This window comes from Spermophilus citellus (assembly GCF_964194105.1).
Source record: "Spermophilus citellus genome assembly, chromosome: 14".
NCBI classification, from domain to species: Eukaryota; Metazoa; Chordata; class Mammalia; order Rodentia; family Sciuridae; genus Spermophilus; species Spermophilus citellus.
Window position 1 is genome coordinate 21,354,259 of NC_138194.1, and position 27,933 is coordinate 21,382,191.

The 27,933-nt window shown below is 34.1% G+C and overlaps 1 protein-coding gene across 2 annotated transcripts in view; it reads left to right on the forward strand.

Moving 5' to 3' along the window:
- Positions 1 to 27,933, forward strand: part of SPIDR (scaffold protein involved in DNA repair) — a 423,741-nt gene that overhangs the window by 277,842 nt on the left and 117,966 nt on the right. For both annotated transcript variants that reach the window (XM_081265658.1, XM_081265659.1), the window contains 2 exons: positions 19,769 to 19,964; positions 22,186 to 22,436. In XM_081265658.1, the coding sequence (XP_081121784.1) occupies positions 19,769 to 19,964; positions 22,186 to 22,436 (447 nt within the window). The remainder of the gene's footprint in view (positions 1 to 19,768; positions 19,965 to 22,185; positions 22,437 to 27,933) is intronic.

Here is a 27,933-nt window from a genome sequence, read left to right on the forward strand (position 1 = left end):
TATTACTAAACTTCATGGATGAACATTTAAGTATAATGCCATAACGACTTCTTAAGTCCAGATACTTAACCTTCAGGTAAGGCTAAAGACACGCTCAGAAATTCTCTATGATAAAACAGGAATGTCAGCATATGCTGAGGGGTCTTTCATGGGGTGGTGGCTGCCCAAGCAACCCTCAGTCTCTGTCAAGCATTGTCCTGTCCTACCTCCACATTTGTGAGGGACAACATGATGTCTGAGACCAGAGTTGTCAAGGCAACATGTATTCAGAGGGGCCAAATCTGCCCTCTACCCTCACCAGGATGACCAAGGTGACAGGAGCAAGTCACAGGAGAAGCAAAGCAAAAGAGATTGCATTCCTTTCTCTGGTTTAATCATCACTAGGACTGTAACCTTCAGATAATCAGAGGCTCAGAGAAAGTTTTCATATTTAGGCATATAGCCTCACTTTCTAAATGTCAAAGTGTCACAATGTGTTTATGATTCTACATATTGTTGTGTTTATCATAGGCAGTAGATGCTTCCCTTGGGGTATTATTTTAATTTTAGCGAATGATACACCCTACTGTGGTTTAGTTGTGCTCTAGTTGCTATGTGACATTCTGAGGTTTTTGCTGTCCTTCTTGCCCTAATTTCTTTGTTTGTGAAAATAAACTATGTCATTCAAGAGAAATTATGCTACCTCTATAAAACACAGTTTTAATCCAAGAATGTTCTTATTACTTTTAAATTTTAAGCATTGTCCTTTTACCACCTTTATCCAGTTTAACTAAGGTTTGTTCTGTTTGAAGCTAGATGAAGCTTAGTATTTGCTTTTTGATTTTTGAGGACAATATTTCTTGGTCTTATTTTACTGATTCTTTTACAGTAGTAATGTCAACTTCAGTTTTTGCGGTCACTGTCCTCTGAAACTTCTTGTACTTACATTCAGTGTGAACAAAGTTAATCCTTTTGTTCTGAATTTCTTCATAACTTTTCAACTGAAAGTTCAATTCAGGATATTTTTGTGGGTTTGAGAAAAACACTGTCCAGTCAAATTGATTTCTTTCCTTTTTCTGTCCTTAGCCATTATTCAAACGCCATTGTCTGTTTGCTGTTATGTTATGCCATCTCAGTTTTTGTTTCTGCATCCTTGTGATATCAAAACATTGAACCATTAAGAAATGTTTTTCATACGAACAATTTCAACTTTTATTGAGGTTAACCAGTATTGTCATTCTTACCAGAATTCTTGTTTTATACTTTTTAAAAGTATGTTATCTTTCTGCCTTTGTTTGTTTGTTTTGTGGTGGTACATGTTAGGCAAGCATTCTGCCACTGAGCTAAACCCTCAGCCCACTTTTGTTATTGAATTTTTCATATAAATAAAGTGATTTTTAATGAACTTTGCAATGTTTTTCATCTTAACTAGAACTCAAAGACTGGAAAACAAAACAAACAGAACCACCCTCTTCCCACTAGCTGTTTTTGTTGGTCTGATTCTTTTGCCTATCCTGAACCAGATTATTCTTCTAGAGCTCTAACTAGTATTAGCCTTAAATAAGAGTTGTCACTTATTCTGACCTCTGACCATTTATCATTTTGTTTCTGAGTTTTCATTTTGCTTGGAGATAGTCCCCACAGTTGAGATTTGTACATATTCTTTCACATCTTAGAATTAGAGTTGGGTTTTTTTACTTATATATTTGGAAATTCATATTATTATTGATCAAAATGGTACACCAAAATTTTCTAAATGACCATAGCTTTTAAAAAATGCTTCATTTGTTTGTTTAAATAACTTTAAGTTGTAGAAAACTAATAGCTTTATATGACTTTTTTATAGGAGATAATTTTCTAGAATACACAAATATTTATAAATCTAAGATCTTTGAAGGATAATAAATACTACTCATACAAAGCAGTCTAATGCATTGAATACCTCCATATTTATTGTTGCCTTAAAATACTCTTAAGGTAAGTGTTGTGATACCCATCGATATACAAGACAAAATGCATTCTATTAGTTTTGGTGATAGAATCAAGATCATTTGGCTTATAAGGGACTGGGCTTGAATCTGTGTCTTTAGACATCATGTTCTATATTCTACCAGCTATACCCACTGCTTCTCTATATAAACAATTTACACCTAGAGAAAAATGTGTGTTTCTTTTAAAAAATGTATAGTACATATTATTGATTCTACAGATGAGATACTTCAGAGGTTTTGTTAGTCAAGTGAGGAAAAATGTACACATTGTAATGTTTTTTAGCAGCAATTGAGCTGTGGGCAGAGAGACTTACAGTATAATATTTACCTTTCTTTTGTGTGGAGCAGTTGAGATCTTCATTATTAATCAAGACACTAGAAAAATCAAGCCATTCATGGCAATAATTAATGCATTAAAATCCTGTAGCTGCAATGTTTGTTGCAGAGATCTACCAGATGTAATGAACCACCAAGTAGTGATCTATTCCTGCCAAAAATCATGAAGCCAGGAGGGTTCTACAGAAAGACATCCTGTCACATATGCCAAGGTGTTAGGTAAATGCAAATGAACTCTAGATTCTTGAGTAAAGTTAGATAAATGTAAACCATGAGAGATTCTGTACATGCACATGCATTAGAGCAGTAATACTAAAAATATGGTTGTGGAAGCATCAGCATTACCTTCAAACTTATTAAAAATGCTAACTAATGGTGGAGGATGTGGCTTAGTGGTAGAATACTTGCCTAGCATGCACCAATGCTTCAGTTCAATCCCCCACCCTGCAAAATAAATTAATAGAAGGAAGAGAGAGAGAAAGAGAGAAACACTCTGAAGGTGAGGCATAGCAATCTGTGTTTTAGCATGCTGTGATTCTGATTCATGCTGCAAATTGAAAATTTCTGTCCCAAAGCCATACTGGACATATATATATGATTAAGATTTAAGGTTAGCACTGTAGAAATCAGTATGAAGTCTTCTCCAAAGATTAGGCATGGAACTAACTATCATATGACTTCTCAGTATTTACGCTGAAGAATTAGTTATCTTACTACAGAATTACTTATCTTACTATAGTGATACATGCACACCCATGTTTATAGCATCACAATTCTCAATAGCCAAACTGTGGAATCAGCCTAGGTGCCCATCAATGGATGAATGGATAAAGAAAATGGAGTTTTATTCAGCCATAAAAAAATTGAAATTATGGCATTTGCAGTAAAATGGATGGAACTAGAGACCATCACATTAAGCAAAATAAGTCAAACTCGGAAAAAGCCAAAAAAGGTGGGGGGAATCCCCTAAAAAATCAAAGGGAGGGCTAGTGATATGACTCAGTAGTTAAGTGCCCTTGAGTTCAATCCCTGGTACCCATTACCCCCTACCAAAAAAAAATCAAAGGGACCAAAGTTGGGAGGTAGGAAGGAACAGGGGAAATGATTGGAAGTGATATTGGCCAAATTATATTGTCATATTTTGTGCATGTATGAATATGTAACAACAAATCCCATCAATATTTACAACTATAAGGCATCAAAATTTGTGGGGAAAAAAAGATTTAAGGCTGGCCTGGGATACTGGCAAGTGTGAGAATATATTTAGGTTTTGGGTTTTGGTTTTTTTGGTACCAGTGGGCCTTAACCACTGAGCCTCATCCCCATCCCTTTTTATTTTTTATTTTGAGATAGGGTCTTGCTAAATTGACCAGGGTCTTGCTCTTCCATAGCTTAGCTACAGATTGGTCAGGATTGTTGAACTCAACAATCCTCATTTCTCAGCCTCCCAAGCTGCTGGGATTACAGGTGTGTGCTACCATACCCAGCTATATTTAGATTTTATATTCAGGAAATGCTTTGTAACTCAGGGTTGGAATCATCCTTAAGTATAGAAATCAGTTGTAACCAAGGTATCCAGTTTTCTTTCAGGACTGTTCTATATGCACTTTACACATTAATACATTTATTGGATCGCATTATAAAGATCATTATTTTAAAAAGCATAATTTAATAGAACAAGTATTATTCTTGAATAGAGCAAATATAATTATATATATATGGGGGTTACTAGAGATTGAACTCAGGGGCACTTGACCCCTGAGCCACATCCCTAGACCTATTTTGTATTTTATTTAGAGGCAGGGTCTCACTGAGTTGCTTACCACCATTGATGAGGCTGGCTTTGAACTTGAGATCCTCCTATCTCAGCCTCCCAAGCCATTGGGATTATAGGCATGTGCCACCACGCCCAGCCAGCATGCCTTAATAAAGCAAAGTATCTGAAAGATACTACTTTTGAGTACTGGGTTTATAAACCAAAATCTGTAGCATAAATACGAATAAGAAAAGTATACATATATAACATTTATGTATAGATTGTGAAGATTTGAGAAATGTGTTGAATCTTAGCTAATTTTTTCAGTAACAGATAGAAAATGATTGTTAAATAATACACTTTTATTGTTAAAAAGACAATAATATAGGAAAGAAAATAAAATGTTATTCTGTGTATAATCCTTTCATCTAGGGATGAATTGCTTATTTCTTTTTTTTTTTAATAGATCATTCCAGTACTTACTCTTTGTAAGAATATTATACTAATAACATATAGTCCTACCATCTTGTGATCATACAGGTCAGGGTCTATTTTTCTTACTCAATAATATAATAATAGCATCTTCTATAATGTCATTAAAATATTTTTTAATTAGGATTTTTAATACCATTATTTGTATAGCTATTTCATGATTTATTGTTTTCTTTTTACTACAAATTTAGATTCTTTGCTATATTTCACTATAATTAATACGACTGGTGAACATTTTTTCTACATTTTTCTTCACACCTCTGATTTCATTGATATAGATTCTTAACAGTAGCCTTGTCAAATAAAAATGTATGAACATTTTAAGGCCTTTAATTACCCAATTAGCACTGGGAAATCAGTATGAAGTCTTCTCCAAAGATTAGGCATGGACTTCTTAGTTGCCCAGCTGTGTATAGGAATAGATATACCACTATGAACTTAGGAAAAAAAACTGAATTTATCTAAGATAACCCATCTTGCATTGGAGAAATTAAGTTAACAGATATTTTAAAAATAGTATTTGGCAATATTAGTTATTGATTTAAACAGCAAATAGTATGTGTGCTAAACATTATATGTGCCTGGGCTGGAGTCGTGGCTCAGGTAGAGCGCTAGCCTACCATGTGTGAAGCCCTAGATTCAATCCTCACCACATATAAATAAAATAAAGATTTTTTAAAATTATATGTGCCTGACTTGTATATATGAATATATAGTATCACTGCAACACTGTTAGATATTATCCTCACATTAGATATGAAAAAGGCTCAGAAAAATTGCAGTAATTTCATCAAGATGAAACAGGCAGCAGATGGCAAACCTGGAATTTAAATCCAAATTCTAACTTCAGGCTTTTTTTTATCGTAATTCATCTTCCCTCTTTGTATTTCTACTAAGTTCTGATACAGTTTTCATGACTAAATGAAAGTACAAGATTTTATCCTTGAAAACATAATTTGTACCTACCACCATGAATATGATGGTTCTTTCTTCAAATTACTGTTTCCAGTGATCATATGGCAAAAAAGGAAATGATCAGAACTGAGACTTAGGTTTGTCTTAAGAACTGAACTTCTGGTGTATAAAAAAGCTTAATCAGGGCTGGGGTTGTGGCCCAGTAGTAGAGCACGCCTAGCACGTGCGAGGCCCTGGGTTCAATCCTCAGCACCACATAGAAATAAATAAAATTATTTTAGTTGTGTACAACTAAAAAATAAATATTTAAAAAAGCTTAATCAAATATTATAGCTTTCTAGTGTTTTAGTTTATTTATTGTACTATTCACTTTCATACAGAAATAAACCATATAAAACCTCAGTGTTTTATTTTGGAGATAAAAAAAGGAATTAGACAAACTTTATTCTTGGAATTTAAAAAAAGCACATATAATTACAAAGGTCAGTCAGTCATCTTTTTTAAATTTTTTATTTGTTCTTTTTAGTTATACATGACTGTAGATGTATTTCGACATACATACATGAAATATAACTTCCCATTCTTGTGGTTGTAACATGATATGGAGTTTTACTGTCATGTTTTCAGGTATGAGCATAGGAAAGTTATGTCCGATATGAGCATAGGAAAGTTATGTCCGATTCATTCTTCTGTCTTTCCTATTCCTATCCCCTCTCCCTTGTCTTCATTCCCTTTTATCTAATCCACGGACTTCTATTCTTCCCTCCTCATCCTCTTATTGTGTGTTAGCATCCACATTTCAGAGAGAACATTCAGCCTTTGGTTTTTAGGGATTGATTTATTTCACTTTGCACAATAATCTCCAGTTCTATCCATTTACCAGCAAATGCCATGATTTCATTCTTCTTCATGACCGAGTAATATTTCATTGTGTAATATATACCACCTTTTCTTTATCCATTCATCTGTTGAAGGACATCTAGGTTAGTTCCATAGCTTAGCTACAGATTGGTCAGTCTTCTGCTTTAGTATTTTTCAGTTTCTTAGATATCTGGGTCTGACTTAGGTAAAATAGTAGAAGATACATTTGAATTTAGGAGACAAATCTTACCAAATAGAAGCTGAAAATACAGAATGCATAAGCTTTAAATTTCTTATTTCTGAAATTGTCTTAATACTTCAGTGCAGAGACATTTCCAAAGACTTGTGTTTTCAGAGTGTGTTTGTTTGTTTTAGAGTAAACCTGATTTTTAGTAGGGGGAGGCACCCTTTAAATAACTGAGGAGATAGGCAAGGTATTTTTGCCTTTTTAACTAGCTCACTAGGAGCCAGCTCGGTTGTCATTGCCTTATCATTAACTTAGATTCTGTGACGGTATAAAGAAATATATGTCCAAAGTAGGACACATGGGTTTTGTACAAGCCTATAAAGTTAGCCCTGGAGGTCTCTGGGGCTTGGTAGCCCTTTACAAGTTCATTCAATCAAAAACTCACTTACTGAATAAATAAAATGTGATTTTTTTTTTTGTCCTGAGGACCAAAATTCTCGACCCCTTAGAACTCTCTGCAGTGATGGCAATGTTCTATTCCTGCACTCTCTAATAGGATGGTTACTAGCCACACTGAATACTAAGAATATGGTTCACGCAATTCATAAACTTCATTTTTAAATTAATTTAATTCAATTTATTTCATTTAAATGTGATTGATTACATAGAGTAGTAGCAACCCTCTTTGACAGAACAGGTGTAAAGTTTGCCTCTTAATGTTGGGTCATCACAGGGCACACTCATGTGATTAAATTTGTCTCTCCACTGCAATTTGTCAAATTGTTTAGCATGACAGATGTGAATGATGGAGAAGCATAGTTTCCTCTGGCCCCAAATTTTATGTCTCCTGGTTAGTTCCATTTAATTATGTATGCCTGACAGCCAACCACCTCCTTTCAGCTTATGTCACTTCCCTTCCTAGTGCCTGAGTACCTCCAGGATTAATGGCAGGATCTTAATGCCAATATGCAAGAGGTCCCATTTTCAGAAAGAAAAATTTTCTTTTTTTTTTCTTCTTTTTAGATATACATAACAATAGAGTGTATTTTTTACATACGATACGTACATAGAGTATGACTTAATTTAATTAGGATCCCATTCTTGTGGTTGTACATGATGTGGAGTTTCACTGGTGGTAAATTCATATGTGAACATAGGAAAATTATGTCTGATTCATTTTACTGCCTTTCCCATTCCCATCCACCCTCCCTTTCCATCATTCCCCTTTGTCTAACCCCGATGGAACAGACAATTTTTAAAGCCAATTGGTTCATATTACAGCTCTTTCATGGAAAAGTGCTGTGAATGGAGTTGGTTAGTATTTAACCTCCTATGAAGACTGGGATAGTCATTTATTCCATGAGGTGATTGTAAAGAAAAGTCAATAAGTGTGTTAAGACTGGACACAGTGGCACTCCTATAATGCCAGGTTCCATCTCAGTGGTAGAATGTCTCTGGGCTCAATCTTCAGTACCACAGAAAGAAAAGAAAGAAGGAAAAAAAAAAAAAGAAAAATGTAAGCAATGCAGTAAATAAAGCCCAGCAGAATCTATGTCCATCAAAGAAGGCTTGATGCAAATGAATATCTGAGCAGGTAATGGAAAAGTAATAGTTACTGCTAATGGCCTGTAATTATTAATATGTGGAGTGAAAAGATAATGAGCCTTGATGAAGTAACATTAAATAACTCCGGTTTTTGCTCAGCTATAGACAGTAGCATGACTAAAGTTCTAACTCAGAACACTGACAGCAGTACTGACATCTCCACTGAGCCCTTGCAAGTGGGAAGCTCTTCTAACTCTACATCAGTGCGTTTATTTCATTTACACAAGATATTTGTGAAGTACTTATAACTACTGTTAATATTCCCATTTTATGAAAACCATCAGAGATATTAAAATTGTCCACAGTCACATCTAGTAAGTTGGCAAAGCCAGGATTAGTATCTGGACTTTATGTCCAAAACCTATTTCATCTCTTCTCCCTCTCAGGTCATTATGTGCTTTGCATTAGATTCTCATCATGTGTCTGGGTATTTCATGCCCAGAGCTTTCATTCTTTCGAGCCCTGTGTTAAATTCATATCAGTCCCTAATGGGCCTCAGGTATACAAGATCTAGTTCATGTGTTTAAAAGTCTGTCAGGTTTTATACATATTCCCTATTAATAGGAATATGTATAAGGTTGTGCATATAGTCATCCCTCTGTATCCATGGAAGATAGTTTCTAGGACTGCAGATACCAAAATCCAAAGATAATCAAGTTCCTTATATATAGAATGATATACTATTTGCAAGAACCTATGTGTATCTTCCTGTATACTTTAACTTATCTCTAGGTTACTTACAATACCTTATACAATGTAAATGTTATATAAGGCGTTCTTATGTGTATTGTTTAGGGAATAATAACAAGAAAAAGGTTAATACAAACAATTTTTTTTCGGGCTGGGGATGTGGCTCAAGCGGTAGCGCGCTTGCCTGGTATGCGTGCGGCCCGGGTTCGATCCTCAGCACCACATACCAACAAAGATGTTGTGTCCGCCGAGAACTAAAAAATAAATATTAAAAATTCTCTCTCTCTCTCTCTCTCTCTCTCTCTCTCTCTCTCTCTCTCTCTCTCTCCTCTCTCTCTCTCTCTCTCTCTTTAAAAAAAAAACAATTTTTTTCAATACTTTGAATCTATTTTTAGTTGAACTTATGGATTTGGATAAGATGGGCAAACTGTATAATCATTTATTTAGCATATGTTCGTTGAATCCCTTCCCAATATCATGTACTATTAATAAGCACCCCCAAAAAAAGAAACAGCGGGTGTATTCAAGAAGGTCAGGAATTGGTTGTTGAGACAGACGCTTGAACATGTCAGTATGAGAACTTGTCACTATCAGGACTGAGAAAAAAACAATTTTTCCCAGCATAGCTACAATAAGGATGACACTTGTTCCCAAAATATTGATTTTTCAGGAATTGATGAACCATCTAGCCAAGGACTCTACTCAGAGGCAATAGCCTAGAAGAATTTAATGAGTATGAAGTCCATTTTGTCTCCCATGTGGAAATCTGTAGTCCTATTGAAGCACCACCAATCATGCTATAATGCACTTAGTTGATTCTTAGTGTATGTTCTCTATGGACTTTCCACCCTGTCCATTAGCCCCTACCCAAAGATTCTAACTTATTTTCAGGAAGTCCTCAGAGAAATCTAGGCATCTTCGTTTTCAGAGTAATTTTAACTCAGCTCAGGTTGAAAAATAGTGTTTTCCTTAGTAGATGTTAGTATGTTTGAAAAGCTGGATTTAGGTATGAAGTCATACTTCATTAACACATTAATAAGAGAAGTCATGTTTTTGAACAAAGAAGTGGGTTTTCTCCCCCAAATTAATTAACCAGTTGAAAACTAGAGAGTCTTATAGTTGCCATAACCATGATCACTACGGTGTCTCCTCTTCATGCAATATACCTACAACATGATGGCCTGAATTGGCCGGCAAGAGTACAGTGTCCAGCTTCAGTCCTGGACTGATAAGCCTGAGTTGAAATTAAATTGTAAATAAAATTGAATGGTCTATCGCAAGCTTGTCTTCAATAAGAAGAAAACTTTTGATTTCAGTGTCTATAATGGCTGTTGGATTATGTACCTGACATTTCAAATTATTCAGGCTTTCCTTATGTCTATATATTATATACTTGGTACTAAATTTGCATTTAAACAAATGAATGCTCATCAATTAAAATTTAAAGAATTAATAGATCCAAAAAATTTAATTCAAATCAAATAATTAAATGAATAGATGTCTTTAAGGTTCTGGCTCATGGATTTTTCTGTGTGGCCAACACATAGAAAATGAAAGTCTTAATTTCTAAAAAACAATGAAGTCTTAATTTCTAAAAAATATCCAAAATATGATATAATATCCATTTCTTTTAAAATTTTTCTTCAACATAAAAAAGATGATTAATACTATTAATTATGTTATTCTGATATTTTTATTTTAAAATTAAAATAAGTAAATTAAATTTAACATAAAGGATATTAATCTTCATAAGTATAATTTCTTAAATAAATAAATTAAAAATTACAGCTGATGCCAAACTGAACTCTCATTTTTTTCCAGTTGTTAAAGAAACAACAGGACCCTACTTCCTTTTCCTATTTAACTTCTTCTGCAAAACAGGATTTATAAAAAATTAATAAAAAGTTATTAACAGTAATGGTGAATCAACTTCCTATATCTAATGCGTCATTGTTATTAATAATTTTTGTTAAAACACCTTATGCTTTTAAAAGAGTAGTTGTTAATTATAATTAAAAAATATGGATTTAAAAAAAAGAAAAGAAAAATGTAAACTGGATTATGTTCCTCTAACAACTGTAACTCTTAATCTCACCTTCTTTAACTAACCAGCCATTTAAAAAAAGAAAGGAATAAAGGGATGGGTTAAAAGGAAGAAAAGAAAATTTTATTTCTATATGCCTTTAGTTACTGTAGGTCACTGCATTAATCCCCATTAATTCATTAATCCTCTTTACCACTTACCTCAAGTTTGCACACATTGTCCTTAGATAGTAAACAAGGAAATCTGTTTTATTGTATGGTTTCAACTAAATACTTTTTGCCTTTTATGGTGGTTGTGATAATTTATATTGGTCTCATTGTCCCTATGTACAAAATATACTGTTGATTTATTTAGTTGGTAGACCCAGAAAAGAAAGCTAGTAGGAAAATAAAAGTAAGCTTTTCTCTCAAGCCTGGGACTTCCTGAAGCAAGTTACTAACAGGTATTCTTCACATATTGACAGTTACAGAAAATGAAGAGATATTTCACATGAATTTTCTTCTCTGGTCTTAGTGACATTTAGAAAGGTCTATTAAATTGTTTCCTGTTTACTTGAGGTCTAATGCATGTAACATTCTCAGGAAAGAAGTAGGGTGCTTCTTAATGCCAAGCATGTGTGTGTAGGTAGCCATTTCTGAAATGTAATCAGAAAATATTTTGATAAATTGTCATTTTAAAAAAGGAAGGAATAAAGAGATGGGCTAAAAAAAAGAAAAGAAAATTTTGTTTCTGTTTAAAAAAAAAAAAAAAGCTTTAAGGAGAAATAATAGCATCTGGTCTCCACTGAAGACTGATATTTGCTCATGTAACTCTTTAATTTTAGACCATCCTGCCACCATAGCTGTGGATTTTCCAAGGATGCTTTGGGAATTTACTAGAAAGCAATTGTACATCCTAAGTTTTCTTATAAGGAAGAATCAGTGGAGTCCAAGCACACCAAAACATTCACTGTTGTATTTGTGAGTTCTCTAATGAGGCTTAACACCTTAGGTATTTGGGGGGGAGGTGATGAGAGGGGTGTTATTGTTTTGTTTCTGTTTTTATAGTTTGACCTTCAGAAAAGCTTATAACATTTAATCTCAATCCATATATGTGATGTAAACATACTTTTTGATTGTCACATAACATGGCAATGAGATACATAGATAATTACAAAGGTCATAGTAAACATACTTTTTGATTGTCACATAACATGGCAATGAGATACATAGATAATTACAAAGGTCATACCATTAGCATTGGACTGAAGGATAAAAATAAATGGAAAGGTCATGCTATCTAGAAAAATCACACTGGTACTATGTTTATGAATGTTTAAAATCTAAAACTTTATCTGCCAATAATGGAAACTGAATAAGTGAAATTTTTCTGCAGGAACTCAGTGATGTGGTAGTATGGCATGCTAGCTCATTCCGTTCCCCAGTTCATTTTTTTTTTTTTTTTTTTTTTTTTTTTGAGACAGGACATAAGTTGCTGAGGGTCTTTTAAAGTACTGAGATCACAGGTGTGTGAATCTGCCCAGCTTCATTGTGATTTCTCAAAAAAATATTTTTTTAGTTGTCAATGGATCTTTTATTTTTACTTATTTATTTGTTTGTTTGTTTATATGTGGTACTGAGGTATATTCAGGGCCTCACACATGCTAGGCAAGCACTCCACCAATGAGCCACAATTCCAGCCCTCCCCTTTGTGATTTTAATGTTCATTCTCTCTCCTCCCCCACATTCCACCCTCCTGCATCCTTCTCCCTCCCTTTCTCTCCCTCACCCCTCCCTCTCCCTCCTCCTATCCCCCCTTGGTTAAAAGGAGTGCAGGGATTAGACCTTGTGCATGTTAAGCACAAACTTTAAGAAAATACACATCACAATGGACCCTACTGAAATAGAAAATATAATTAGAAACTATTTTGAAAATTTATACTCCAAAAAAATAGAAAATCTCCTTGGTATACCTACAGAACTTAAAATCAGCATACTACAATGACTCAGCCACATCAATGTTTATAGCAGCTCAATTCACAAGAGCTAAACTGTGGAACTAACCTAGATGTCCTTAAATAGGTGAATGGATAAAGAAAATGTGGTATATATTATATTTTATTTTGAGAAAGATCTCACTAAGTTGCCCAAGCTTACCTGTAACTTGTGGTATACATGAGAATGAAATTATGGCTGTCCAGATAAATGGACGGAGCTGGATAATATCATGCTAAGCGAAATAAGCCAGTCTCAAAAACCAAAGGCTGAATGTTTTCTCTGATATGTGGATGCTATTTCACAATGGGGGAGGGTGGGGATGGGAGAAAATAGAGGTACTTTGGATTAGGCAGAGGAGTAAAGGGAGAGGAGCGGGTATGGGGGTAGGAAGGATAGTAGAATGAATCAGACATTATTACCCTAGGTATATATATGATTACAAGATCAGTGTGATTCCACATCATGTACAGCTAGAAGAATGAGAACTTATACTCCATATATGTATGATGTGTCAAAAATGCATTTTATTGTCATGTATAACTAATTAGAACAAACAAAAAATAAATAAACAAACTAGGGGGGAGAAGAAAGAAAGAAAGAAAATACACATTTGGATTGGCTTTATTCCCAGCCCAAATGTGAATTTTTCTAAAGGCCATTGATACTGAACACCTTTTAATGCCCTAATTTGCTATTTGTAAATCTCTTTAATGAAATGTCTATTCATGCCTATTGCTTGTGTCCTAATTGGATTGTTCATATATTTTGCTCTGTGCTTTTCAGAGTTCTTCCCCTTCCTTACCATCAGTGTGGTACTTTACCACTAAACTGCATCCCTAGCCCTTTTATTTATTTATTTTCAGCAGGTTCTCTAAGTTTCCTAAGCTGGCCTCTAACTTGCAATTCTCATGCCTCAGCCTCCTGAGTAACTGGAAATACAGGTGTTGTTTTGGCACCTTTGTCAAAAATCAGCTGAACATATTTGGAGTTTCATTTTGGGTTCTTTATTTTATTTCATTGATCCTATGTATCTATCCTTTCACAAGTACTACATATATTTATTATTTTTATTATTATTATTATTTTTATTATTATTATTATTGCTACATAGTAAGTTGTGAAATGGGTAAATTGGTCATCTCCATTGTGTTTTAACTATTCCAGTTTCTTTACCTTTTCACATATTCGGAATAACTTTATGTATATCTGCAAAAAATTTTTTTTTTTTTTTTTGGCTGGGGTTGCTCTAAGTCTATATATATGTTTGGGGAGAATTGGTGTCTTTATGATAATGATTCTTTTAATCTGTAATATGGCATGTCTTTTCATTCATGAAGCTCCTCCTTCACTTACTTTATGTGTGTTTTATAGTTTCAGATTGCAAGACTTGTTCACTTACACTGAATTATTTGTTATTGTTTTGTTTGTTTGTTTTGGTTTTGGTTCTGAAGGTTGAACCCCAGAGTACACAAACTCTGAGCTGTATCCCTAGTACCTTCTTGTATTTTATTTTGAGACAAGATCCTACTAAGTTACCCAAGTTTACCTCTAACTTGAGATCCTTCTACCTCAGCTTCCAGAGTCACTGGGGTTATACACATGCAGCCCTAAACCTGGATGTTTTATTATTCTTATTTTAAATGGTATTATATTTTAAATTTTGGTGTCCGTGTGTTCATGGATCATATATAGAAGTACACCTGGTTTATTTATGTTTTGTGTCCTGAAAACTTACTGAGCTCACTTATTAGTTCTAGGAGTTATTTGCAGATTCCTTGGGTATTTTTTATTATCGTTTTTGTTTTTTTAGTACCAGCTATTAAACCCAGGGGTGCTTGACCACTGAGTTACATCCCCAACCCTTTTTATTTTTTTTAATTTAGAGACAGGGTCTTGTTACATTGTTTAGGGCCTCACTTAATTGCTGAGGCTGGCTTTGAACTTGCAATCCTACTTGTCTTAACCTCCCCAGCCACTGGAATTACAGGCACATTCAGCTTCCTTGTTTTGTTTTGTTTTTTAATATTTATTTTTTAAGTTATAGGTGCACACAATATCTTTATTTTATATTTATGTGATGCTGAGGATCAAACCCAGTGCCTCACTCATGGTGGGCCAGCGCTCTACCTCTGAGCCACAACCCCAGCCCTTTCCTTGGTATTTTTTACATAAGCAATTATGTCATTTTATTTCCTCTTTTCTGATTTGTATGTTTTTTCTTTCCTTTTTGTACTTGCTAGAACTATACTAAGTAAAATTACTCTACTGAGTAAAAGTGGAGAGAGAAAATCTTGCCTTTTTACCATTTTAGATGGAAAGAATTTCTTTCATAGTTAGCTGTGGAATTTTTGTAAGTATTCTTTATTAAGTTGAATAAGTATATTTTTATATTTCTAGTCTTCTGAGCTTTTTAATCTAAATGGGTATTGAACTTTGTCAAAAGGTTTTTCTTTTTCAGTTGAAATAATTATGTTTTTTCTTTTTTAGCCTTAGACCTACAAAAGTGACTTTTCAAATATCAAATAACTCTTGAATTCCTGGATCTGAAGTGGTATTTCTATTTGGTCATATTTTATAATGCCTCACATATAATATATTGTTTTTACATATTACTGAATTCTATTTGCTAATATTTTGTTAAATATTTGTTTATCTATATTCTTGGGCTATGTTCTGCGTGTTTGTTTATTTGGGCTTTTTTTTGTACTGTCCAAAGTCTTATTATCAGAGTAATACTGGCATTATAAAATGAATATGGAAGTGTTTTCCTCCTCTTCTACTTTCTAGAAGAGAATGTGCATTGGTGTTAATTCTTCTTTTCATATATGGTGTAATTCTCCAGTGAAAGTATCTGAATCTGGAGATAACTCTTTTGGGAGTTTTAAAATTACAAATTTATTTTCCTTAAGAGTTATAAGATACGGGGCTGGGGTTGTGGCTCAGTTGTAGAGCTCTCGCCTAGTATGTGTGAGGTACTGAGTTTGATCCTCAGCACCACGATAAATAAAATAAAAATATTGTGTGTGTCTACAGCTAAAAAAAAATTTTAAGCAGTGTTTGTCAATTTTTAAAGATGTATTTGTCAATTTTTCATGTCTTTAACAAAATATGTGAAATAATGAATTTATAAAGAGAAAGGGTTTCTTTTGGCTCACAGATTTGGAGGTTCTGGTCAATGGTAAATTGGCTCCATTCTTTTGGACTTGTAGCTTAGGCAGTACAAACCACTTACATTAGGAGCTGCAGAATGAAAAGAGCAAGGTGGAACCAGGGTTTCACAGTCCCCTTCAAGAGGACACTCCAGGTACCCAAACACCTCCTGCTCTTCTCTACCTCTTAAAGTCCCATCATTTCACAGTCACACCATGGTGAGGCCAAGCCTTAACATATCATCCTTGGGAGGACATCCACCATCCAAAATATAGCACGTGGCTATTCAAATAATCTATTTTCTATTATATAAGTTGTGGTAGTTTGTTCTTTTTAAGGAATTATTCTGTTTTATCTACATTTTTAGAATATACTTAAAGAGAGTTAGAGTTGTTCATAATAATCCATTACTAACCTTGTGATGTCTGTAAGGTCTGTACTGATCTTTCATTCTTGATATTGGTAATTTATATCTTTTTTCCTTTGTCAGTCAATTCATTGATCACTTTAAAGAACCAACTCTTTATTACATTTTTTTCCTCTGCTGTGTTCTTGTTTTGAATTTCATTTTTTTTTTTTTTTTGCTCTTTATTGTTTATTTCCTTTACCTGCTCTGGGTTTACTTTGTTCTAGTTTTTTCTGTGTTTTTTATTTAAGAGCGTATTTGACTTGGTTTTTCCTCTTTTCTAATGTAAGTTTTAAGTGATATAAAATTCCCTGTTGTTATCACTTTAACTATTTTTCACAGATTTTAATATATTAATTTTTCATTCTCATTCAATTCATTGTGTCTTTTTAAATTTTCATTGTACTTCTTTTTGACCCATTAATTACTTAGAAGTGTGTTGTCTCATTTCCAGTGTTTGAAAAATTTAGTATTACCTTCTGCTATTAATTTCTAGTTTGATTCCACTGTGATAAGAGAAAATATTGTATATGATCTTAATTCTTTTATGTCTGCCTGTTGATTAGTGGTTTGTTATGGTGATCTTTATCCTTGCCTATATTTTTTGTAGTTGTTCTATCAGATGTTGACAGAGAGATGTTAAAATCTCCAACTCTAATTATGGATTTGGTGATTTTTACTTTCAGTTTTATAGTTTTTGCTCATTTCGAATCTTTGTTGTTGGGTAAATTACTAAATGTTCTTGGTGGATTGACCTTTTTATCATTAGGTAATACCCCTCTGTGTAATAAAGCATTTTCTTTGCTCTGAAGCCTACATCATCTAATATTTGTATTGCCTCCTCATCTTTTGATTATATATAATTTCCCATTCTTTTACTTTCATCCTCTCTATTTTTAAAGTAAGTTGCTTATAAATAGCATATAGATGAATTGCATTTTTTTTTTTTTTTTTGCATTGAGGATTGAATCCAGGGAGAGCTTTATCACTGAGCTACATCTCCACATCCTCAGTCCTTTTTATTTTTTGTTTTGAGATAAGGTCTTTCTAAGTTGCTGCTTCTGGTCTTAAACTTATGATTCTCCTATCTTACCTGGGATTCCAGGAATATGCCACCATGCCACACGTACTTATAATTTTTAAAGTTATTTTAATGATTGCTTTGGGAATTACATTATATATACATAATTAGTCACAGTCTACTGCATCAACATTTTGCCAGTTTGAGTTAGATATGAAAATGTGATCTCCCTTTGTATTTATTTATTCTTTTTATAAAATGACTATCTTTAATATTTCTTCTGCATACCTTTAGAGCCACATTAGACAGTATAATAAGTTTTGTTGGAATCATAATTTAGAAAATTTTAAAGTAGGAAAACCTATTGTATTTATCTATATTATCTTACCCTTTTTGTCCCATTTTTGTTTCTACCTCCCCACAGTTCCTGAAGCTATGTTGTTGGTTGGTTTTGTTTCAGTTTTTTTTTCCAGTCAGTTTTCCCTTTTATTCATATTGTGTATTTCTTTTATTTTATGTAAATGTTCACTGATTCTTTTCTCTGTTCCGTCCATTCTACTGTTGAAGCTATCCTTTGGATTTTAAATTTTTATCATCTTATTTTTTAGTTCTGAAACTTGTTTTTAACAAGTATTCTATTTGTTTCTATTTCTTTGCTGGGACTTTATCTTTTCATTTGTCTCAAGTGCATTTTTAATTAACTCATTGAAACATTTTTATAATGGCTGCTTTAGAACGTTTTTAGATACTTCTAACGTGTGTCATCTCAGCAATAGCATCTATTTATTAGCTTTTTCATTCAAGTAGAGGTTTTTCTTGGTTCTTAGTATGGCAAGTGATTTTTAGATGGAAACCTAGATATTTAAGGTATTGTGTTATGAGATTCTGGATCTTACTTATCCTTTTTGGATAGCTTTATCTGCCACTTCTTTGGTAGCAAAAGATAGGGGAAGATTGTTACTATCACTTGACACCTGAGACAAAGACTCATTCCTGCTAAACACAGGTATGAATTCCAGCTTCTAGGCCTCTCCTAACACTACTCTGTCTGGTTGCTATCCCTCAGATGGCTTCCACTGATAACACTGTGAGCATGGGAAGATAGAGGGTAGTTTTAGTATCACCGGACAGTGGTGACAGTCCTGACTTTTCTTTAGACATCCTCTGGCACCATCCCAGAGGTTATTGCTGTGGAAGTGAAATCCAGCAAGTATCTCTTCACACCATCCTGACCTAGCTTTTGGAAACCCCTCATTATAACCCAGTAAGTATGGAAATTCAGGCTCCCCACTTGGCCTTTGCTCGCATGCATAGGAACAGGTCATCGTTTTTTCTTTGGTGTTTGACTAGAGTGGAAAAATTGTCATAAAAGAGTTTTCTGTCTTGCTAAGCTAGGCCTTTCCTTTAACTCTTAATTAGAGAAAGCAGTGTTTTGTTGGCGCTCTTTTCCCCTCCATTGCTGTTTCCAGGTTGCAAGCTTCTTCAATATCAAGTCTGGGATATAAGAGAGACACACAAAGAAATTTCAGGGACTTCCTGCTGTGTAGTTTCTCAGGTCCTGAGGTCTCTAGGGTCTAGGCTTTCAGTATCTTCTTATGTTTACTTTATATACAATGTCAGGCAGAGCGGGAAAAAGTATGTCTACTCCTTCCTTTCGGAATCCAGAGTCCTAAAGTTTTCTTATTAACAGTTCTTCCCCCTTTGAGGAATGGGCATTACATTGAAATGTTTCATTGCTTCAGAGGACAGAGAGGAAACAGAAGAATTTTCTCTGGAGTATTCCCACACTCCTTTTCTACTTCAGTGTAAGCAATTTCAGTGACTATGGTCAGTTTGATAGAAAAAGTAGAAGTAGTAGAAGTTCCTTCAGCATTTAATGTCACGTTCTTTGAGATAGGAGCTTTTGAAATGTCTGAAGGCTTTATCTGTAAATAACAATTCACTGGGCAGTTTTTTGAGCTTATTTTTATATAGTCTTTGCTCATTCTGTTTTTCCCTAAGAATCTTGAGGCCTGTCCTGAGGAAGCTCAAGCCTGAGACTTAAATGGTCTTTATCCATTCTTGACACTGGGCATTCACTGTGAATGTAAAGCCAGATCCATTGACAGTTTCCCTCAAGCAATAGAGACAACACTCACTCTGCTGGCTGGTCTAGTCCTCGCTCTCTGTTTTTAGAGATGACGATCACTTCATCTCTGGCCTGGTTGTAGCTGTCCATCATTAGGGACAGCTGTCATTTCATGGACTGGCCTGGTTTTAGTTATCAATAACTGGTGTTTCATTGCTCTTATTTCTGATTTAGCAAAATATAAGAATTCAACATTGCAAATAAACTGTGAAATTTCTTTTTCTTCTCTAGGCAAAAACTTATTATCCCAAATGGAAGTTGCCCTGTTATTCTGAATACTTATTTCTGTCAGAAAGTTGTTGCCAAAGAAGATGCAGAAACAACTCACAAACTATACTGTCATGACATACTCCTTCCAAGAAGAAACATCACTTTGGCCCAGATGTTTAAAATTAAGGATCTATCCAATAATTCACCGGAAAGTCAGGTAAACTCTCATTGGCCCAGAAGTTTTGTGCTTGTAATCACATTGGTCGCTAGATTTGAATGGACCTAGGATGTTCACTTTTTAACCCCTCCCCCCCACACACATAGATAAAGTTATCTTATTGTTGTGCTTAAAGATAGTATCATTCAGGTCAGCATTTAGTTGTGGTTTTCTTACAGTTTTTTATCTTTCTAGTTATGTATTTTTTAATCTTTATTCTAATGTATTAAAATGTATGAAAGTATTTTCTCTGTTCATATCTTGTAACTTAAAATGTTGTTTAAGCTCTTATTTATTTATTTAAAATTTTTTTTTCATAAGAGCCATATCCCTTGAGTCCCTTGAGATAGAAAGAGCTGTATAAGCCTGAGATTACATGCTAAAGGTTGATTTTTGGAATTTTTTTGGCCCTGAGCCCTAGTCATCTGCCAAGATGAATTTAGAGAACCACTAAAATTCACTGAATGTGAGCATGATGTGTGCCCCAGGGACATGCTCAGCTCTGAGAGTCAGTTTTGCTGCCAGTGCTCTGACTTTAAACTCAGTGGGTTACGGGAATCACCACAGAACAGAATGCTGAGACTGATAGGGTAAATAAGAAAGAAAAGTAGACAAACTCTCGCCCTGTTTTTTATCATATAATCAAGCAAAAAATCTCCCATTGACTGTTAAAACAAGTATCTGAAGGGGTTTATGTGAAAAGGAGAGCACTTTTATCAATTTAATTATAACATTTTAAATATGGCTTAAATGGGGTTGGGGTGTAGCTCAGTGGTAGGGCACTTAGCTAGCTAGCATGCATAAGGCCCTGGGTTCTATCCTCAGTGCTACATAAAAAAAATAATAATAATGAAAAATAATAAGAAGAAGAATGATCATACATATATAAAATATAAAACAAATATACATGTATTTACTTTATAAATATATATTATAAATATATAATGTGTAAATAATATATTAAAAATAAATATTAAGTAGATGTACTCATATTAAAAACATGGTTCAAAGTACATTTTGGGGGGTTGCGATTGTGGCTTAGTGGTTGAGTGCTTGCTTCGAAAGCATGAAGCACTGGATTCGATCCTCAGCACCACATAAAAATAAAATAAAGATACCCCAAAAAAGTACATTTTTTATTAGTTCTTTTTAGTTATATTTAACATTAGGATTCATTTTGACATAATTATAAAAGCATGGAATGTAATTTTCTTTAATTCAGTCCCTAGTAATTCCCTTGTCCCTTCCCTCCTCCCTTCCCCGTTCCCTTCCCTGTATTCATCTGATCTTTCTGCTAGTTACTTATATGCTTTTTTAATTAGTGCCTTGTGGATATACATAAAGATGAGATTCACTGTGGTATATTCATATGTGTATATAGGAAAGTTAGATCAGATTTATTCCAGTATTCTTCCCTTATCCTGTCCCTCCTTCCTCTCCCTTAATTATCTTCCTTTACCCCATTGATCTTTCTTCTATTTTTATGGAATTCTCCCCACCTTTTCTTATCTTTTTTTTTTTCCTTCTTCCATAGATCAGAGAAAACATTCAATCTTTAACTTTCTGGGTCCAGCTTATTTCTCTTAGCATGATATTCTTATAACAGTGTCAATGAGGCTGCCATGTAGCATATTGGTTAAGAACATGGATTCTGGAATCACATGTCCTGGTTCAAATCTTCCCCCAACCACTTTGTGCTAGGTGACCTTGGGTAGTCTCAATTTTCCTTATAAAATGGTCATAAATGCTGTTGTCTCCCACACTGGATCATTGTGAGGATAAGGATATTAATATGAAAAGGACAGATTATATAGAGTTGTTTGGAGGACACATGAGCATGCAAAATGCTTCACCTTAATAAGCACTTAATAAAATGGTTCATTTTCATCAAACCTCAGTCATTCTTTTATTTTGTATTTTAGTTTTTCAAGTTGAATTTGCTACTTCTGAAAAGACAATTTTTTTAAATTACCCTGAGGTGTTCAATAGCAGAACTATTCGTGCTGTGATCACATTGGTATGGAACACTCAACCGCCCACACTGCTCTTGCCCACCTTCCCCTCCTCATCAGGATATGGAGGCACATACCACGTTTCTTTCTTTTATCTTTATCATTCCTTCACTGTACTGCAGATCTATTGGGAGATTGCTTAACAGTGCCATTTGGTGGGAAGAATGATGTTATAAACTGAAATAGCTTTCTTTGTATGTCTTGGCCAGGTTGTATATAGTGACCTGGCCACCACAGGCACAGAATGGACCAACAGGCATGAAAAGGCAAAGCAGCACTTCACAGCTGAATCCCCCCTTAGGGATTCTCTTCTGGACGTGGTAGAAAGCCAAGGAGCTGCCCCATGGTCAGGAGTGGGGGTCCAAGTAGTGGTGCAGCGAGTTTACTCACTACCTGGCAGAGATGGCACCGGAAGCCAGCAGGATACTAGCTCAGGGCATGCTGATCTACCTGGGCCCCGGTGAGTAATTGCATGGCAAAGTTCTAGCATGGGTGGGGAGAGTCAACCAGACAAAGGGTTCAAGAAAGGGGGACTCTGCCTCTAGCACTTTCTAGGCTATATGGATTATTGTTATGTATATTTTTCTTGTATCAAAATTTGGGACAAATGATATGATGAAGGATTTTATCTGCTTATTTATTTATATAAAAAAATCTAAAAATTGAAGTTGTTACCTTAAGTTTTACTTTAATGGCTCATATTATTGAAAGTAATATAAAAAGTAAGATATATTGTTATTATTCTAAAAAAGCCAAGACATAGGACCACCATACCTAAAAAGACCATTTAACTACATTGTTTTATAAGTCTTGAAAACCTGAGTAAATATAGCAATTAAAAAATCTGTGGCTTTCAGAGGTTGCCGTTTCAAACATTGAACACCAGCGATGCCTAATAGAACTTCTGCTATGATATAAGTGTTATATATTACACTGGATTTGCAGGAGCCTCTGACCACATGTAGTTAATTGTGCACATGAAATGTGGCTACTGGCTAGAGATGTAGAGTACACTCCCTAACTACCAAACTAAACAATCTGTTTTCATATTTCTTCTGTAAAACAATTCTGATGGTCCTGATATTATCCAAGGTCATTTGGTTCAATTTCTTCTCAGTTCATCTTTCTACTTCTAATTTTAATTAAATACTGAACATTTATGTTTTTTGCCAGTCTTCCTGTTCCCATTCTGACTTACTTCAAAGGGTAAAATATTATAAGGGCCCATGAATTACATAGCTAGTGCTTATTGTTCTTTACCATATAATATATAGAAATTGGAACTTGACTAAAGGGAAGCTAAGAGAATCTATCTTACCCTTCCCTGTTTTTAAAAGAGTTTTATTAACTCCCATTTGTGTACACTATGTCAAAATGCATTATACTATCATGTATAACTAATTAAAACAAATTTTAAAAAATAAAGTTTAAGATATAATATGTCCAAAACTAATTAAAATAAAACATATCAGTTACTAAAAATTTAAAAAGAGCTCTATTGATAAAGCTCACATCCCATAAATATGATCTATTGAAAGTGTACAACTTAATGATTTTTAATTATATTTATTGAATTATTCAATCATAATTATAATATGGGAACAGTTTTGTGATACCCCCCAACAAAAAAAAAACCCATACCAGTTTACTGCCAAGCCCCCATTCTTCTCAATTCCTGACAATCACTGATCTATTATATTATATTTCTACAAATTTGCCTATTCTGGGCATTTCATTTAAGTAGAATCATATAGTTTGTTTTCTTTGGTGACTGGTTCTTTTATTTAGCATGTTTTCAAGGTTTATTCCTATTGTAAAATATATAAGTGTATCATTTTTGGCCTAATAATAACATATTTTAGGAATATACCATACTCTATTAGTTGATGCACATATGGGTTGTTTCCATTTTTTGACTAATATGAATAGTGCTATTGTAAACATTTGTAAACATTTGTACAAGTTTTTTGTGTAGACATATGTTTTCAGTTCTGTTGGATGTATAATTAAGAGTAGAATTGCTGGGCCATATGGTAACTCAACGTTTAAACCTTTGAAAAACTATTTTCCAAAATGGCTGCACCATTTTACATTCCTGCTAGCAAGGTATGAGTGTTCCAGTTTCTTCATGGCTGCTATAAAATTTATAGCCATCCAATGGGTTTATAGTGTGTCTAGTGGTTTTGATTTGTATTTCCCATAGTGGTTTTTATTAGTGATGTTAGGCATCTTTTCTTGTGTTTATTGGCTATTTGTATATTTTCTTTAAAGGAAAGTCTTTCAAGTCCTTTGCCTGTTATTTTTTTTTTAATTTTGTTATTTTTATTACTGAGTTGAGTCCTTTATATATACTGGATACATGTTTCTTATCAAATAGAATTTGTAAATATTTTTTCTATGATGTATTTTTTCACTTTTTTTTGAGAGAATTTTAATATTTATTTTTTTTAGTTTTTGGCGGACACAACATCTTTGTTTGTATGTGGTGCTGAGGATCAAACCCAGGCCGCGCACATGCCAGGCGAGCGCGCTACCACTTGAGCCACATCCCCAGCCCTATTTTTTCACTTTTTGATAGCGTCCTTTGAAACACAAAGGTTTATAATGTTCACAACATCCAACATCTTTTTTTATTATTGTTATTGCTGCTTATGTTTTTGGTATTAAATCTAAAAAACTATTGCCTAATCCAAGATAACAAAAAATTCTGTGTTTTCTTCTGAGAGTTTTATAGTCTGTGCCCTTACATTTAGGTCTACAATACATTTGGAATTAATTTGTGTTTATGGTCCTGCATTATGGGTTGGACCCTCCCAATAGGTAAGGATTATATATATATTTTTAACTCTTTTAATTTGTTCTAATTAGTTATACATGACAGTTGAATACATTTTGACACATTGTACGCAAATGGAGCACAACTTCTCATTCCTCTGGCTATACATGGTGGGGAGTCACAGCAGTAGTATAATCATACATTCTAAGGGTAATAATGTCTGTCTCATTCTACTGTCCTTCCCACCCCCATAGTTGCTCCCCTCCCCTCACTCACTCTGCAATATCCAAAGTTTCTTCATTCTTCCCTACCCCCGCCTCCACCCCCAAATATGGATCAGCATATGCATATCAGAAAGCATTCAGCCTTTGGTTTTGGGGGGATTAGCTTATTTCACTTACATGATATTCTCCAGTTCTATCCATTTACCTGCAAATGCCATAATTTCATTCTTCTTTAAGGCTGAGTGATATACGATTGTGTATATGTACCACATTTTCTTTATCCATTCCACTGCTGAAAGGCATCTAGGTTGGTTCCATAGTTTAGCTATTGTGAATTTTGCTGCTATAAACATTGATATGGCTATGTCCCTGTGGTATTGCTGTTTTTAAGTCCTTTGGGTATAAACTGAGGAGTGGGATAGGTGGGTCAAATGGTGGTTCCATTCCAAGTTTTCCAAGTAATCTCCATACTGCTTTTCAGATTGGCTGCACCAATTTGCAGTCCCAGCAGCAGTGTATGAGTGTACTTTTTTCCCCACATCCTGGCCAACCAACACTATTGTTGTTTATATTCTCAATAGCTGCCATTCTGACTGGAGTGAATTAAAATCTTAGAGTAGTTTTGATTTGCATTTCTCTAATTGCTAGATGATGAACATTTTTTATATGTTTGTTAATCAATTGTATTATTATTTCTTCTTCTTTCTTCTTATTTTTCTTTCTTCTTCTTTTTTTTTTTTTTTTTGGTGTTAAACTTTTGAGTTTTTTATATATCCTGGAGATTAGTGCATGTGGTAAAGATTTTCTCCCATTCTGTAGGCTCTCTCCTCATGTTATTGATTGTTTCCTTTGCTGAGAAGAAGCTTTTTAGTTTGAATCCATCCCGTTTATTGATTCTTAATTTTACTTCTTGCACTTTAGGAGTCTTGTTGAGGAAGTCAGGTCTAAGCTGACATGATGAAGATTTCAGCCTGCTTTTTCTTCTATTAGTCACAGGTTTTCTGTTCTAGTGCCTAAGTCTTTGATTCACTTTGAGTTTATTTTTATGCAGGATTTTGATAGAGGTTTAATTTCACTTTGTTACATGTAGATTTTCAGTTTTCCCAGCACCACTTGTTCAAGGGGCTATCTTTTCTCCAGTGTATCTTTTGGCATCTTTTAGATAACCATATTTATGTGGGTTTGTCTCTGTCTCTTCTGTTTTGTACCATTGGTCTACATGTCTGTTTTGGTGCCATTACCATGCTGTTTTTGTTACTATTGCTCTGTGGTATAGTTTAAGCTCTGGTATTGTGATGCCTCCTGTTTCACTCTTCTTGCTAAGGATTGCTTTGGCTATTCTGAGTCTCTTATTTTTCCAAATGAATTTCATGATTGATTTTTCTAGTTCTATGAAGAATGTCCTTGAGATTTTTAATAGGAATTACATTAAATCTGTATAACACTTTTGGTAATATGTCCATTTTGACAATGTTAATTCTGCCTAACCTAGAGCATGGGAGATCTTTTCATCTTCTAAGGTCATCTTCAATTTCTTTCTTTACTGTTCTATAGTTTTCATTGTAGAGGTCTTTCTTCTCTTTTGTTAGATTGTTTCCCAAAGTCTGTTTTTTGTTTTTTTGTTGTTGTTGTTGTTATGTGTTTTGTTTGTTTGAGGCTATTGTGATGGGGTAGTTTTCCTAATTTCTCTTGCAGTAGATTCATCGCTGATATATAGAAATGTGTGAGATATATGGGTACTGATTTTATATCCTGTTACTTTACTGAATTGATTTATTAGTTCTAGAAGTTTTGGGGTGGAATTTTTTGGATCTTCTAAATATAAAATCGTGTCATCAGCATATAGTGATAGTTTGAGTTCTTCTTTTTAGATTTGAATCCTTTTAATTTCTTTTATCTGATTTTGCTCTGGCTAGAGTTTTTAGGACTATGTTGAATAGATGTGATGAAAGAGGCCATCCCTGTCTTGTTCCAGTTTTTAGAGGAAATTCTTTCAATTTTTCTCCTTTTAGAATAATGTGACCTTGAGAGCATATCTATTTAGTATAGAGAGCTTTTACAATATTGAGGTATGTTCCTACTATCCCTGGTTTTTCTAGTGTTTTGAACATGAAGGGGTGCTATATTTTGTCAAATGCATCTATTAAGATGATCATGATTCTTGTCTTTAAGTCTGTTGATGTGATGTATTATGTTTATTAATTTCCCTATGTTGAACCAACCTTGCAACCCTGAGAGGAACCCCACTTGATTGTGTTGCATTATCTTTTTAATGTTTTTTGTATGTGATTTGCCAGAATTTTATTGAGAATTTTTGTGTCTATGTTCATCACAGATGTTGGTCTGAAGTTTTCTTTCCTTGATGTGTCTTTGTCTGGATTTGGTATCAGGGTGATACTAGCCTCATAGAAAGAGTTTGGAAGGGTTCCCTCCTTTTCTATTTCATAGAATAATTTGAGAAGTATTGGTGTTAATTCTTCTCTGAAAGTTTTGTAGAACTTGGACGAGAATCTGTGTGGTCCTGGGCTTTTCTTGGTTGGTAGGCTTTTGATGACATCTGCTATTTTATTGCTTGAAAGTGATCTGTTTAAATTGTATATGTCCTCATGATTCAATCTAGGTAGATCATATGTGTCTAGAATTTGTTGATGTGTTTGAGATTTTCTATTTTATTTGAGTATAAATTTTCAAAATAGTTTCTAATTATCTTCTGTATTTCAGTAGTATCAGTTGTGATGTTTCCTTGTTCATCATGAATTTTAGTTATTTGCATTCTTTCTCTTCATCACTGTAGGTAGCTAAGGGTTTATCAATTTCATTTATTTTTTCAAGGAATCAACTTTAGGTTTTGTCAACTTTTTTAATTCTTTCTTTTGTTTCAATTTCATTGGTTTTGGCTCTGATTTTAATTATATCCTGTCTTCTGCTGCTCTTGGTGTTGATTTGTTCTTTTTCCC